The sequence below is a fragment of the Strigops habroptila genome, chromosome 3 (assembly GCF_004027225.2).
Source record: "Strigops habroptila isolate Jane chromosome 3, bStrHab1.2.pri, whole genome shotgun sequence".
Classification (NCBI taxonomy): domain Eukaryota; kingdom Metazoa; phylum Chordata; class Aves; order Psittaciformes; family Psittacidae; genus Strigops; species Strigops habroptila.
This window is the reverse complement of record NC_044279.2, coordinates 85,538,376-85,555,480: the sequence shown is the minus strand read 5'-3', so window position 1 is coordinate 85,555,480 and position 17,105 is coordinate 85,538,376. Positions and strand designations below refer to the sequence as shown.

Here is a 17,105-nt window from a genome sequence, read left to right as displayed (position 1 = left end):
CTGCTGCTTTCTCCCTTGCTCCTATTTTTTGTCCCATGAAACCAGACGCTCCACTCTGCCAGGGAAGCAGAGTCAGAGAAGGTCCTGCCTGGCCCTAATTTGCTGCCTCTCCTTAAGGACACCATCACCAAAGCCCAATGCTACATAGCCAGAATTGGCAGTAACATGTAGTGTGAGAACCTCAGGTGCAGGACAGAGGGAGAAGAACAGAGGCATGGTATAATAGTTGGAGGAAACAGACATCAAAACACAAAGAAAGGAAAAGAGTCAGTTCAGTGCAAGAATACATGGGTTTGGAACTCAGTACTGTTGTAGCAGTGAGTCTCAAATTACCATTCCTTTTCAAAGAAACAAATAATATCCGTGAGAGGTGGGGGGAGACAACAGAGAGCACTTACATTTAAAGTGCTGTGGTTTTATTGTGCCCACAGAAGTCAGGCTGCTTCTTAGCAATAACTTAACAATCTATAGGTCAAGATGTCCCCAGAAATAGCCAATTACTCCTGTATCAAACCAGGAAAGATACTCAGGATAGGTACAAACCAGGATAGATACTCCTGTATCTATCCAGAAAAGATACTCCGGTAAGTTACCATCCCTTAAAGTAAGCATCAGGAAGGAACAGACTCATACCCAAGGCAAGTGAGAACCAAGGGATGTTTTCTCACAGCTCAGTGCTGTTCCATGGACATGTAGCTCCACACAGGAGAACAGCCCAGACAGAACCCTGCCTTAATGCCACAGCGCATCCTCAGCACCCAATGTAGTATCTTCACTCTGTAATTGGTTATAAAGGGCATCTCTTTCCATGAATTGGGTCCTACCTGAGATATCCCTCCAGAGCTCTGCATAATGTGTTAATGTACACCTGTAATGTAAACTGAATTCCTTTCACTTGTAACAGGCATAGGCTGGTGCAGCTAACATTTTAATGCATTACACTGGCATAGCTACCAAAAGGGCTGGAAATTAACCCTGTAGAACTATACATCTGGCCTTTTTTTAATGTGGGGCTTGAACATCAAGAAATCCAGAAAGCACCTAACTGTCATTACAGAGTCATCACTGGGAATAGAATTCCTGTTCTCAAGAGGCTGAGATACTGCAGTCACTCCTTACTGTAATGAAAGGAAAATGTACAGTACATGAAGTTGTACTACAGCATGAGAACTGGCCACTGGTGAGCACTGACTTCTCAACACTGACCAATGTCAGTGGATTTTTTTCACTACATGTGTAAACTTGATGCTGAAAAAAACCCTCAAACATCCACTTGGCAGACGATGAAAACTGCATGCGCAACTGAGTATGGTGTGATCGATTGCACTTCCAGCTGCAAATGACTGATTCTGAGCTAATATAAATTGGAGACATGTGGATTATGTCTTGACAGTCATATTCAGCTAGTGACAACCCCTACTAAGGTGAGGTTAGTCGTTCTGAGAGCTCTGACAAACTACGGCCTAGCTGTAGCTGCTTTCTACAGATGGAAAGTGTAGAAACTAGAAATGTGAAGATGGTTTATGAGTTAAGGTTAGCTAACTATTTTAAACTAAGAAAATTGGAAGCTTTCTTCTTAGTGATTTTGAATTTCCCTTTTCCACAGAAGACTTGTGGTTGAAAACAAAGTTGAAGTAAAATAGCTAACAGGCAACTTCCTGAGATTTGTGATGGGGCTGTACTGTGGAGAATGAGACAGAAGAGAGTCTTTTTATTAGAGATGAGCTTGTAGAGCCCACAGAAACCCCAGACCATGAGGATGCAGATGGGAGCTGAGGACTTCTTGCCTTAGGATAGCCTGAGGTCTGACAGACTGCACCAGAGCTCCAGCGTGGTCAGGTGAGAACCAGAAACTGGTTCTTCTGCTGCCCCCGAGACAAGCCCAAGACAAGACAAGGAGTGCAGTAACACCCTGGAAGCAATCTCCATTCCCCAAGTCCTCAGCGCTGTCATTGAACTGGATGAATAATAAACGTGCACTCTTGATGAAGAGAGATGCAATGTATGCAAGGGATTATTAAGACAATAAGGGATTTCCAACTTCAGAGCCCTTAATGGACTACAAATACCAATTTTAGTGCTAGTACTTCTAAAATGGTCCTTGATTTCAGGATAACATCTGCATACCACTATGGCAAACAACTTCCAAATAATAGAAAAAAGGCTTTTATCAAAGACTTTTACAGAAATAGAACATGTGCTCACTCAGTAGACAGCCAGTGAGCAGCACAGCAGCATGCTGGTGCTGGTTTCCCTGTGTGCAGGTCTCAGAAAGCCAGAAGCACTGCTAAGAGTGCAGCTCTCAGCGTTGAAGTTGGTCTACTTCTTCCATTTAGCGTGTATTGCTAATGACAGAAAACTCCCTCAACAGACAGCTTATGTCACATGTAGCTCTCCTGTTAATTAACCTGTTTCCCATGGTTATCTGTGTTTCCCAAACTGAGTTTCCCTATGAGTTATCATCATGAGTCAGACATGCAGTGACAGTTTCCAACAGTCTTTACTCACCACTTTGCAGCAGAGGGGCCAGAACCACCAGAGCAGAGCAAGTGCCACCAACAGTAACAACACAAGTACAGCAATAAGCGCTGCTACTCCACTAGACTGCGAAGAAAGCAGAAAGACAGTGTCACTGGATGTTGCAAACAACTGCTGCCTGGTTTTCCCACTCACTCCAAAACAGCTTCCTACTGAATGATACAAATCCCAAACAAGAGTAAGGCCCAACTTGAAGAAAGTGCACACTGACTGCTAAGAAATGAGCTGTTGTTGAACACAAACAAGGTAAGTCTCCTCCTGAACCTGTGATGAGAGGCGCCCTCCTCTTCTCTCTGTGACAACACAGGTCTGTATGGATTGGTGAGTGGAATTTTAAGGAATCTCTCCTAACAATACATATATAAGGCTTTTATGCTTATTGCCCACACACCTGGGGCATTCATGCTGCATATGGGTGACATGGTCTAGTGTGAGGCATCCCTGCCCATGGCAGGGGGGTTGGAACTAGGTTATCTTAAGGTCCTGTCCAACCCAAACCATTCTGATTCTATATACAGCACACTGAATCCCTGTAGTAGTGCTGTTTGAACCTGAACCCACCATCCTGAGAATTTCTGACCAAGTGTTACTCCTTCCAGCAATAGTCCTTTTATTGAAGAAATGAGCAGCCCATCTGTCACCACCTCAAAACCACATCCTGTAGGTGCTTTTATTCTTACACTTGGTGTTTGGTGCTGCTGTGCTGGTTTAGTACAACAACCAGAAAAAAATGCAACAGTGGCCTTGGGAAAAGAGAAGTTATTTAGACTTCAGCTGGGGAAAAAGGAAAGGAAGCTAATTATTTTAAACTAAGAGAATTTCAAGCTTTCTTCTTAGTAATTTTGAATTTTCCTTTTCCACAGAAGACTCGTGATAGCAAACAAAGTTGAAGTCACTAAGGCTGGCATACAGCGTGAGTAATTCTGTCAAAGCAAGAGAGGTTGTACTGGAGATACACCATTGCAAATGGAAGGTGAGACTGAGCTTTGTTCCAAGTTTGGTTCAACAGGGCTTGGAGCAACCTGGTCTAGTGGAACATGTCCCTGTCCATGGCAGGGGGTTGGAACTGGATGATATTAAGGTCCTTTCCAACCCAAACCAGTCTGGGATTCTGTGACTCTATGGTAAGTACACGTAGGTACAGTGAGGCATACATGTTTATGAGAAGCAAGTGGGATGCATGCCACGGTGCCTATATGCCACATATCTTTTGTTTGTTTTCACTGCAGCACCGTGTGTTTGCTAGGGGAGGCTGTAACTTGTAACTCTTCTACACCAACCAGCCATCAGCTGCTCAGCTATCAGAATTAGTGGAACAATTCCAGCAATGACCCATTTCTTGCAGTTGCCCATCTGCTACTATGGAAACAGCAGTTCTCCTTGTGTGGAGCCGTCTCTGCTGCAACATGTATGAAAGGCAAAGAAAAAAAGAAATAAGAGGGTGAACAGAAGTACAACATTTTTTTTCTGTCAATGCACATCTGCACTCATTCTGTTTCCTGTTAGTGAAAACTTCTGACTCAGAGAGTACAGCAGAGGGAAGACAGCCATACCCAGCAGTGTGGTACGATGCTTTGCATCGATGCTTTGTTTTTACCTATCTGTGCAATCTTAGCCATTTTTAAGGGGGCACAGGGACAGACTGGACATGGACTAAAATAAAAGCAGTCCTCTGCTAGTCTCCAGCATCCTCCTGTGACTGTACTGGCCTTATGTTACCATGCTGAGAGGCTGCTTCAGCATGTTTTGGGGTAAGATTGAAATGCTTCTGAATGATAAAGCCTTTAAATGGAGAAATGTGATTCAGGTAGTATGTGTTTATTCAGCTCTCAATTCATTCAGGCTTTCTTCCTGCAACTGAAGGGCTGAACTGAGATGACTCTGATCTCTACAGTTACACAAGTATTTAGGTTTTAAATGAATAGAAGAAAAATGTCATTTTTTCTCTTTTAAGTTAATTACCTATGAGCGATAAGGTGGAGACCTCAGAGCAGCCTCTGAAGGGGCAGCCTCAGAGTATCTGAAGGGGGCCTAAAAGGATGCTGGAGAGGGACTCTTCATCAGGGAATGTAGCGGTAGGACAAGGGGTGATGGGTTCAAACTGAAAGAGGGGAAGTTCAGGTTAGATGTAAGGAAGAAGTTCTTTCCTGTGAGGGTCGTGAGGCCCTGGCACAGGTTGCCCAAAGAAGTGGTGAATGCTCCATCCCTGGCAGTGTTCAAGGCCAGGCTGGACAGGGCCTTGGGCGACATGGTCTAGTGTGAGGTGTCCCTGCCCATGGCAGGGGGTTGGAACTGGATGATCTTAAGGTCCTTTCCAACCCAAACCATTCTGTGATTCTATGATTCTGTGATCAAAATACTGTTGGAAGAATATATGCTGATGAGCAGCAGGTACTGTTCTGTATGTTCTATGCCTGACAGGAAAACTGCACTCAAAGTCACTTATTAAATGAGACAAATTTCAAGAAACAGGGTATTCATGCGCAGCACGCTTTCCAAACCTCCAGCCCTACGTACTGGTCTGGTGTCAAACTGCAAACATTTCACCACTCCTGCCTACATAATACAGAAGACACAGGAAATTAATGGACAGCAGGAATGTGAGGTAAGAAATTGGATATATTAAGTTAGGAAACTCACTGACCGCGTAAGTATGTGGTTTATCCTAGAAGCTGTTGTTAATTCTTCTCTCTAAGCCTATGATAAAACATAGCCGGATGTTCACACTACTTTAACCCTAGGCTTAACTTAAGTGCCCCAGCCTGTGCTTTGACAAAGACTATCTCCTCTAATTAACAGAGTTGAGAGCCTGCGCTCCTTATTTGGGCACCAAAGTCAGGTATGTAAAGTTACGTGGCATTAGTATCCTTCCATAGGATTATAACCACCTTCAATACCAGGCTGAAGTCTGAAGGTCCTGTCTACTCAGCTTCAGCCTGCTCCCACTGATCCCACAGCGTGTTGGAATGGGACTGTGCTGGAATGGCACCCCAGCTGACTGGCTCACACCTGGCTCTTACCAAATGACTATTGTTACAGTGAGCAAGTCTCTGATGGCATGGAAGCTTCCCAATATTTTGAAAGCCTCAGCTGCACATTGTGCTAAAGTCATTTGTTGTAATATATTTAGCAAAGTACAATTCCCAAGCTCTAGAAAAATACAAGCCCTGCCCAGACCACGAACACACAGACACTACTTGGATCTCAGGGGCAGAGCCGGCTGAGGTAGCCTGGGAGAGGAGGAGAGTTCCAGGGCTTTTCCTCTACTTAAAGAGTTCTGCAGATGGTCTAAGTCAGCAACCCCTGAAGCAGCTAGCAAAACACACGCAGCACCAGTGAGAGTAGAAACCCTCAGAGCCTACATCAGAAAGCAAAGGTAAATGTCCAAGCCTGTCACATGAGACATGGCTTTTGTGTGTTATTAGGGTCTCATATGATACGTACAGCAATGCTTCGCTTAACATGGAGTCCTGCAAAAAAAGATCTTCCTAAAATAAAGCTGGTTTCCACCTTAATGGGAAGAATTAAGGGAATTGTTTTATATAATTGCAGGAGAAAATCTTGTCTGTAACCCCGACATACCCACACGCTTCATCAGGGAACTTAACCAGCTGAAAACCCTTTGTTGTGTGTTATAAAACAGATTCTAAGTGTGATTCAAAATACAAAGAAAGCATCTTAGGACATGCATATATGTGAACACTACATATTAAGAACTCAGGTATCAATAGAATTCTGTCTATTCTGTATGTGTCTGCACAGGTGTATTTGTAGTTGGGTGCTCCAGACGTCCACCAGGACTTGCCATGCGCTGAGGTTCTCTGCATTGAGAGGTTGTGCAATGGTAAAGCCAAAAGAGAAAATGGATTTCAGGACTGGACTGTAGACTGATTGATGTTATCTGCTTACTTACACACTCTGAAGCTGTGATTGTTAATGAGCTGGACATGAAAGACTGCCCTTCACTCAAACTCACCAACACTTCCAGAGTTCTGGAAAGAAAGAAAGAGAAAACCAAGAATTAGCAGCCACAAAGCAGTAAGTAACAGCACGTATATGCTACAGAGGCACTTGTCCATACAGACTGTGTTCAACAAAGAACATTTTCCGAGAGAGAAAAATGGGAGTCGGGGATCTGAGCTGCTCTAGATGTCAGGAGTGACTTGGCTGCTACAGAGTTGGACCTTGGGGCCTTCAGAAACCAGTTTGGGGTACTGTGTTGATTCCTATTGGGAAACAGTCTGCTTGATAGACAGTTAATCAGAGTACAGAATAACCCTTCGCTATTCCATGGAGCATAAAATACTCTGAAAAGTTTTTACATCAGATCAACTGAAGTTCAACTATAAAAATAACATTGTTTTGTCTGTTCCATAAGCAACTCTTTAGTCATAGCAGACATTATGGATAAAAATGTCGGATAATTATAAATGGTCAAGACTTTCTATAAATAGTACTCAAACACTGCTTACAAATAGTATGTGGTTTACATTTTACAAATTAACCCTAGAAGAAAACAACACATGGTGCATGTTAAACATAAGAAGACTCTTCAGCTTCTCTGGCTTGGATTCCCAAGATTCAGACAGTTTATATTATGCATAAATGTAATTAAATAAAAATATAGATATCCATGAACTAATAACATGATTAATCATTTATACCATTCTTATATGTCATGAATTTTTATTCTGGCACAAATGCTTTAGTCAATATGGAGTTCAAAGCTATTTTAACTAATTTGGCTAATTTCTTTTTTCAGTTTTAGTAAAAATGAAGCAAGTTGCTTACGCTAAACTCATTTTTAAATGATCTGTATTATGAATAATTGATCTAACAGAAAGAATAACTCTCATTTACTTCTAATTATTATTGGAATAAGTGAATCAGAACAGATAAAAATAAAAATTTAATTCAGTTCCCTTCCAGCACACTAAATAAAGCAAACTATACCCAAACTTTCATTGGTGATGAACTTTTTTCACATGTGATGCTTTTTCCCACGTTTTGCTTTGCCACTTCAATGAGAAGTGCTGTGGGAAATTTCAGCACAACAACTTTGCTTGACTTTGGCTGAAGAACCCTCCTGATTGCAGTGCAGGAGGATCCCATGCCGTGCCTTTTCTGGATCAGGGACTTCAGCACACGCTGTGTTGTTGAAACACAGCCCAACTCCTGACAGGTGTCCCTGAGGAAATGTGTGTGTTTGAACTCTTCAGCCTTCTGGAAATGTGTGCACCACAAGCATATCACACCAAGCATCCAAGTTGCTGACCTACAGCCCAGTTACACTGATGTGACTCACTCTGCTGGCCTAGGGTCACATCCTTCTGCATCCAGGTAAAAACACTGCATCAGCTATGACTGGGTGTAACTCAAGCACAGAATCATAGCATGTCTCAAGATGGAAGGGAGTAACTGAATTCAGCCCATAAATACTGCAGAATCCACAACACACACACAAGTATTTTTGGATGGCAACTTTTCAGTTAAGCACAAATTTTGAGAGGAAAGATTAATCTCTTAAATGTTTCCTTTTCCCCTGTTAGCCTTGTCTTATTAAAGCAAGACTTAGAGAAACACCCCACAGGCTCTGCACCAAGTTCCAAGAGTGGTTACGCCTGAGCAAGGGCATTCACTGAGGTCACGTTTCACAGAATCGTTGAATCACAGACTGGTTTGGGTTGGAAAGGACCTCAAGATCATCCAGTTCCAACCCCCTGCCATGGGCAGGGACACCTCACACTAGACCATGTCGCCCAAGGCTCTGTCCAACCTGGCCTTGAGCACTGCCAGGGATGGAGCATTCACCACTTCTCTGGGCAACCTGTGCCAGTGCCTCACCGCCCTCACAGGAAACAACTTCTTCCTTAGATCTAACCTGAACTTCCCCTGTTTCAGTTTGAACCCATCACCCCTTGTCCTACCGCTACAGTCCCTGATGAAGAGTCCCTCTCCAGCATCCTTGTAGGCCCCCTTCAGACACTGGAAGACTGCTCTGAGGTCTCCACGCAGCTTCTCTTCTCCAGGCTGAACAGCCCCAACTTTCTCAGCCTGTCTTCATACGGGAGGTGCTCCAGCCCCTGATCGTCCTCGTGGCCTCCTCTGGACTTGCTTCAACAGCTCCATGTCCTTCTTATGTTGAAGACATCAGAACTGCACACAGTGCTCCTGAACACAAAAGCTGTTCAGCCATTCTACACTGAACTTTCTGAAGTAATGGTGTGTGCCATAGCTGGGTTGACATTGATAGTTCAGAGCCTGCTAGCATGGGAAGAACCCTTCCAACTGCTCTAAATTCACACACAGTCCACCAACCAATTTTGATTTTTAAATTATCGTGTCATATTCTTTAAGGACTTAGTTCTTTATATATCCTCTGCTTGACTTGCTTTCCAATCCTATTGTAACTGTGTCTAAATACATTGTAGGCTTTTCCTCAGCTCTTTTACCTTTTGTTGGAACCATTTCTGTGTCTCTTGTTGGGCAAAACTCCCACTGAAAGAAAAATAATTGTGCCTATGCAGCAGTGAAAAACTGCTGGATTTGGCCAGTAACATCTGACTACAGTTGCTGCCAGCTACTGAGGCCGAATTTCCAAAACACATTCAGATGCTTGCTTTTTCCTCACTTCATATAAAAAACAAAAATAAGAAATGAATGCGAATCCTCGATCTCCTATGGGATTTTTTTCTGCTATCCAAGCAATTCCCTCTTGCTGCCTGGCAATATCAACCTCCCCTCTGACCCATGTGTGTTCTTGTCAGTCAGGAATATTTTCTAGCATTGTTTCACCACGTTTTTTACCCTCCAGCAGTTTGCTGATCTGTCTGACGTGCCGCTACCAGTCCCAAACCTATGTGGTTGAAAAGGAGGGTGCATCAGTGGCTGAGTGCTGCTGCCAGCACTAGCAGGCACTATCTGAAATGTCATCTATTCAGATCGCATGTTTTTCAGCTGAGCAACTAGGAAACAAAACACATCTGAGAGTTCAGAAGAGAAGTAAAGGGCTGTTGAGGCCTGTTCTCACTATGCTGCCAGTATTGCTAAATGCTACTCGTAGAATCATAGAATCATAGAATGATTCAGGCTGTTGGTTCAGGAAAACCTGAAATGGTTCAGGTTGTATTGCTACCGTCCCTGATGATGTTTAATTTCATGTTTAATTCATGTTGAAGTTCATGTTTAATTTCATTTTCCTGTATAACAAACCCTACACAAAAAAACCTGCTAAGTCTACTAGAATGATAATGGGAATTATTTCAAACAGATCTTCATAGAAGCAGGCTTTCACATACCCCTTAGCTCTTCAGGAAACAAACTCCTCCTTTTGCAGCAATGCTTCCCATCCCCTCCAGGATGTCCCCCACACCTTGACTGGTTTGTCAGCAAAAATCTAAGTGCCACCATGGCTTACTCTGGAGGTGGGTGTTCTAACCCACTGAAGTACTGCATTTCACACTAACTGCTTCAGTGTGTGAGAGAGACAGCATACCTTGGGAATTCCTGGACCTGTGACATAGGCGTTGGGCTTTCTTGGCTTCCCTAGAAAAAGCCCAGCTTTCAGGGCTTAACAGTCAATCCTGCTAAACTTCTCACATTGTTTCCCTCTTATGCATTAAACCTTAAAGAAAAAGTCACCCTTTTTTCTTCTACCTTCCCTGTGTTGTGCACCAAACTATATTCTCCTGCGGCAATACGTGTTATTTTCTCCAATTTTTAAGGGCAGTTCTCTCTTGCCTTCATGTGGAACAGCTGAATGAGGCTTTTTCTAGCAGTGTTCTGTAGCTACCACACTTAGTCTATTTGCCACTGTGAGCTCGATGAGTCCTGGCTGCAACATGCAAGGTTTGTCTAATTTAGTTATTATGAAAAGAAAACTATCTTTTTAGATGGTCTTTGCTAGCAAATTGAGCAAAATGGGAACCTGAAACACATATGGATGAAACACTCCACAAGACTTTCTAGTCTTCTACGAGAAAAGGCAGCTTTAAATTCCAGCCGCAGCAAAAATATTTGCTTGGGTGATGTGCTGTCCAGGTCTGAGTGCTGCGTTCCAGCTCCATTCACTTGTCTAAGTATTTTCCCCTGGATTTAGGAGAAAAGGGCGTAGGGATGTTTGTAATCTATTCTCTTACGTGACCTGCCCCAGTCCCAGAGGGGTGGTGTGCTGAGCAGGCGGAGTCCCTGGGACACAACTCAACATTGTAAGCTCTTTTCTTTAGCGTCAGAACACAGCCACAGTCAGGCACCAGGCACATGAGAAATAAACAATTGCTTTTAGAGTGCATGAGTTGGTGGAAACAGATGCTCAGAAGTGCCACAGAAATCTCAGTCCAGCACAAGTGACCAGGAAGAAACTTGCCATTAACTGAACAGTACTCCAGGTGGGGTCTGCTCTTGTTAGACCCCACTGGGAGCACTGTGTGCAGTTCTGGTGTCCTCAACGGAAGAAGGGCATGGAGCTGTTGGAGCAAGTCCAGAGGAGGCCATGAGGATGATCAGGGGCTGAAGCACCTCCTGTATGAAGGCAGGCTGAGAAAATTGGGGCCGTTCAGCCTGGAGAAGAGAAGCTGAGTGGAGACCTCAGAGCAGCCTTCCAGTGTCTGAAGGGGGCCTACAAGGATGCTGGAGAGGGGCTCTTCATCAGGGACTGTAGCAACAGGACAAGGGGTGATAGGTTTAAACTGAAACAGGGGAAGTTCAGGTTAGATCTAAGGAAGAAGTTGTTTCCTGTGAGGGTGGTGAGGCACTGGCACAGGTTGCCCAGAGAAGTGGTGAATGCTCCATTCCTGGCAGTGTTCAAGGCCAGGTTGGACAGAGCCTTGGGCAACATGGTCTAGTGTTAGGCATCCCTGCCCATGGCAGAGGGGTTGGAACTGGATGATCTTAAGGTCCTTTCCAACCCAAACCATTCTGTGATTCTGTGATTACCATAAAGTCTGCTCAGGCTGGTTCTTGAAGGCCAGTTCTTGCAGATGGTCGCTAAAATGGGGAGCGTACCCATATTTTTAGGAGGTGCCATGGAGCAAGCTCCTGTCCCCCTCTGGGCCTGACTCTGCTGCCAGTGAGATCTACAGATCTGATCCTCATTCACAGCAACACATCTGTACACCATTCTGGCCATACCCAGAAAAGGGCACCGACACCATGAGTGTCTAAATGAGAAGCAGGCCCACTGCTCATCGGCTCCTGCAGGTTTCCAGTCCCTGGTGCCACGTGCCACCTCACCGCTGTGGAGCTTTGCGTTCTGCCAACCTTTAGCTGTCAGGCTATCTGACAAATATCCCAAGCAGCAGGCTCACTGAACAAGCACATCAGCTATCAGCGCAGATACAGTGCAGTAGAACCACCAGTTTCCCTATCAGCTTCCATGCTGATACACTGCTGCAGGGATGAGCTATTTCCTACGAGTTGATCATACTCGCTCAGTTCTAGAAGCCACAGAGTGAACTCAGACAGGTAATTACCTCATCCTCAAAAGGATGAAGCTGTCAACATACAAAATCACTCCTTTCCTGAAACTGTCATGTCTGTAGGGGATAAGAAACACGTTTTTTCATTTCCTTAGCATCCACCAGTTTGATGAGCTATGTGTGCTTCTCATTCATAGAAACACTACCCCTTCAAATTTGGAGTTCCAAAAACTAGGTGCCTTATTTCTTCTACCCGCTCATTCACAAACATCCACGAGAAAGACGTCTACATAAATACATCTATCATTTACTACTAACTGTCCACATGTGTGAGGCTTTTAGCTCAGCACTCTTGCATAAACCTCAAATATTTTGAAAATAAAATAACATCTAGCAGTGATTCTATTTTTCGGGCACCTTCATTTCCCACTGTCCATATTTCACAAGTGCTGGGTTCCATCGGAAAAGCTCAAATCAGCCAACAGCTGAACCAGCCCATGTCACAGCTAGTGCTTGGAAATCTTGGGGACCCTTTTTTCTACAGATTGGAGGAAAACCGTTTAAAGGCTTATGAGGTTGCATTTTTCATTATAGGCTTAAGCTCACAAGGGAAGGAGCAGCACAGGTTTTGGTCAGCCAGTCATAAGACCATATCTTCAGTCTCCCTGGTGGAGTGGATCAGAAATGCCTCAGAAATGTCTCCACAGGCACTAGGTGCCCATGTGAGGCCCATGTTTGAACCCTTGCTGGGCTCCATTTGCCATGAACCTGGTGACACAAACAGCACAACTACGCACAGAAGGGCAGACTGTCCCTAAGGTACAACAGACATTCTGACACAACCCTATTTTGCAAGGGAGGGTTAGAGTGATACCAATTTCATACCCGCACAGAACAAAATCAAATGTCAAGCTCTTGCAAGCTGCAAGAACAGAGTATATCCTCAACTCAACCCCAGATAAAACCCACAAAGAATCAGGAAGTGTAAATGTTGATGTTGCTGTAGCAACCCAGGAAGACACCCTTCAGTGCCCAGCTAAAGCCTCACCTCTGCTGCCTGACACATGCTACATGAGTCACAGTGTGGGGTTTCCATCCTGTGCACGCAAGAAGGGGAAGCAGACACAGAGGTAGTAAGAACTGAGGCCAGCTCAAGCCTTCTTGCACTTACACTCCAGAACACAAGGAGTCGACCAGCTTCTCTGTGTCTGACTTGAAAAACACAGCTGTGCGAACAAGCCTCCAGGGAAAGGCAAGGGCAGCCCACGCTGTTCCTCCAGAACACAGCAGTGCCCACATCCAGCAGCTCTTTAAGGCTTTTAGCCAGGACGCTTGTTCCTACCTTCCGATCACGGCTAACACAGCACTTGAGTAAAGGGGAATCAAAGAGATGGCAAATAGTGCTAACAAGCACGTGTAATTAACATGCTGTGCAGCTACTCACACGCTGTCCTGCTTTTTCTGTACCACAGGTCTAATGTGCAATTCTCCAGTGGTCTATACTTTTAAAGCTATTTCATTGTCATAGGAAAAACCGTGGGGTTTATTTACAGTTAACAGCCCTTGCTCAATGTGGAAGGGATTTTCTTACATGTTGCCTGTGAAGTATCACTTCTTGGATGGGAATCAATCCTGGAAAACTTAGTCTGACAAAAACAACTTTTAAAAGATGTTCTTATTTATGACCAAAGTTAACCACAAGACTCTTGCAACTTCAGACTGCATCAGCCACGGCCCACTGGCCATTCTAATAAATAATTTACCAAAAAATGTATCTTGAGAAGACCCAACAATTGCAATTCTTTCCTTCCTTTATGCCCCCTGCTGCTGTATTGTTACAGAAGAGGACCGTGGCCCACTGCCATATGTAACTCCAGCTCTGGTCTAAAGAATTTCATGCCCTGTGAAATACAGCTGACATTTCAATCCACAGTAACCTATTTGCAAAGTATTCATTTGCTCCTTACTTTATGAGTACCCAATAAAAGGCTGCCATTTTATGAGCCATTAAAAAAGATGAAAAAATTAAATAAAATTGTGAAAGGCATTTGCTGGAAGTAATAAATAATTTACCTCCAATTTTCACGCGCTGAAAATTAAACTGGCAACTGCTCAAAAAGTTACTAAAATTCTCGTGACAAAGGTATTTCAGAATCGAGTGCCAGCATTAAAATAGCTAAAATGCTGTACATAGTTGGAAGGAAGAAAATACAGCTATATATTTAAAAGGATGCTTTCCCTTAAAAAGTATCTCTATAAATGAATATATAGCTTTACTACACAGTTAATATTGGTAAGCCAGCAGTAAGTGTGTGTGTTCTAAATGTATCTATACATACAAAATGCATCTCTGCGTGTGTTTGCATACATCTACATGTAGACAGAAATCACATGCTGGAAAAGCAGGAATGGGTGGGAAAAGGGTTTGGCAGAACTACCAATCTAAGTGTAATTATTTGCATGCCTATCACTTCACCCCTGTGTAATTTACTATCCCTTACACAAGAGCCTGGCAGTGCAAAGAGGTGCCACCATGACCATGCTTTGTTTTGATGGTCACCTGAAGGCCAGGGAAACTGGAACGTGCTGTGACTGACAATGTCATGTTCAGGTTTTTAAGGTAGAAATATCCACCCCTGTTCACAGCAGGAGTAAATACAGCTGGACGTGTCATTCAGTGCAAGTATTTTGTGGTTTAGAGGTTGAAGGAAAAGCTCAGTTGCCAAACGATACCGACCTCACCTCTGGAGGGAGACTGAGCCTTCTAGTGCAGGTGAGGCAGGCTCTGCCATTCCACCCCTCATTCTCTGCATGAAGGCTGAAAAGCAGGGGTAGTGGCACGCCAGGGATACATACAACTCATGCTCAGGTACAGGGTAGAGGAGATGGCTGCAGGACTCGGATGTTATCCCAGTGGGGTCTGGGATAGTCTCACTGTATGGACACAGGGCTTGCATTTGACCAGCCTGAGTCTGAAATTGTTGGCCATTATTTGCTAGGGATACAGCTAACCTTATAGAACCATAGAATCACGGAATGGTTTGGGTTGGAAAGGGCCTCAAGATCATCCAGTTCCAACCCCCTGCCATGGGCAGGGATGCCTCACACTAGACCATGTCACCCAAGGCTCTGTCCAACCTGGCCTTGAACACTGCCAGGGATGAAGCATTCACCACTTCTTTGGGCAACCTGTGCCAGTGCCTCACCACCCTCACAGGGAAGAACTTCTTCCTTAGATCTAACCTGAACTTCCCCTGTTTCAGTTTGAACACATTACCCATTGTCCTGTCACTACAGTACAGAATCTTTACCCCCAAATTCTCACCACCAACGCACAGAGTATCCTTTCCCCTGTTCTCAGTTAACAAACACTCCAGGATCACAAATGTGACTCTCTGCATCTAGGAACATATCTATGGAGCAGGAGGAGGCCACACAAAGCCACGCAGGAAGGCATTTGAAGTCCATGCTTCTGGGTTTGTTGCTTTTCCTATATCAAAAGCCCCAGCTGCGTAAGTGACCCAGCGAGTTCCCCTGCAGCAGGTTTACAAACTTGCCTGCCAAATATGCAGTGTGGTTCCACTGTGCCAAGGGTCACACAGGAACCAGTTTACTTGAGGTGATGGGAATTGTACTGGGGACAGTTGTTAAGCTGCAGTTACAATAAATGGTCAGAGTTTTTGGAGCTTTGGTAAAGAGTTAGTACAAACTCTTCCCTGTCTCCTTCTTGGTGTAGCTTAGCACTGACATAAATGCAAACTATAGTTCTCTCAGGATCCCCTCTTGCTACTCCAGAATTATCTAGCTTTCTCGGCAGAGTATTCAACACACTGCCTGTATTTGCTTTCCACAGCAAACAGACAGCTGTGCAGTGATACCTGAGTGCTTCAATGTGGGGAAGTGCCACTGAATCTGAAAGAACTGGGAGCCAGCAACGCGTTAGCTCCGATCTCATGGAATCATGGGAACCTGCAGTAACAGGGTACGAAATGTCATTATTACGTTAAATTAGTCTATTAATTCAGCTCCAGATACTATGTCCACTGCATAATATTAAGCACTTAGTTCTGCTCATGCACTCTCTCTTAATGCTCTGGGAACACTTTGTGCCCTATTGAGGAACGTGAAGGACTGCATTAGAAATTACTACTGATCTTAACATCAGATCCATATGTCTAAGGAGCCAGTTAGCCTATACAATTCATTGAGGACGTTTCCATCTGTGAATAGTTCCCATTATAATCTAATTGTGTCAAACTAAATGTATTTCTAAAATATTTTCAGAAGTTAATATTTATAACAGACATTAAGCCTAATCTAGCCATATTTCTGGTTTTCCCCAACCTGAGTTTATTTCTCTGGCTATTTTGGAGGGGGGAGATTGTACGAGGTGATTAACCAGTGATTGGTAACCCTACTCTTTTTTATTTTTGTTGGAAAAAAACGTTTGCATAGAAAAAGAAAAAAGCTTAAGTGGTGGTACTGGAAATAAATGCTATGTCTCCATGACTTTGCAAGGGAAGGAATTAGTCCGGAGAGATTCACATCACCTCTCTTTACAGGGGAAGAACAGCTGTTTACACTGAAGGATAATGTTACTATCAAATCAATGAGCCTGATTAGCCATGAGAACATCCATGATGGAGAAGAATTCCAGCTACCTGAGCAAAGATGCTCCGGAATGAGAACAGGTGAAAACAACCTCCTGTGGGTGGAGATGGCTTCTACCAATTAGTGAGCACACAGAACTCACATGGCTGGCAAGGGCAGCAGGAAGTCAGAAGGGGATAAGCAGTTCTCACTTGCTCCTTGGTGGTGTTGGCTGTGGTTACGTTCCCTGTGGTGTTATGGAACTGTTCAACTACTGCCTACAGGAAGGACTGAAAAGCCTTAGGAAGACTGCAAGCCAAAGGAAGCCCAGTGTTTGTCCTGATGCAACAGAGTACTGCCTGTTCTTCTTTCTCAAGCGCTTCCTCAGGTACAGCTGGTTACTGACAGGTAAAGTGCTCCTATGGGTTTATTATGCTTTTGCAGTAATGACTGGTATTATCTGGAATGTGAAATATCTTTGTCAACAAGCTACCTCCTGACTGAGAAATCCCAGTGAATCCCCATTTGAATTGCTCCCCTTTTCTCTGAACAAGGTGTTCT

The 17,105-nt window shown here is 44.0% G+C and overlaps 1 protein-coding gene across 3 annotated transcripts in view; it reads right to left on the bottom strand.

The window, feature by feature from the left end:
- Window positions 1-17,105, bottom strand: part of ANTXR2 (ANTXR cell adhesion molecule 2) — a 104,815-nt gene that overhangs the window by 44,910 nt on the left and 42,800 nt on the right. For all 3 annotated transcript variants that reach the window (XM_030480739.1, XM_030480741.1, XM_030480740.1), the window contains 2 exons: window positions 6,452-6,530; window positions 2,509-2,604 (listed from right to left, as the gene is read on the bottom strand). In XM_030480739.1, the coding sequence (XP_030336599.1) occupies window positions 2,509-2,604; window positions 6,452-6,530 (175 nt within the window). The remainder of the gene's footprint in view (window positions 1-2,508; window positions 2,605-6,451; window positions 6,531-17,105) is intronic.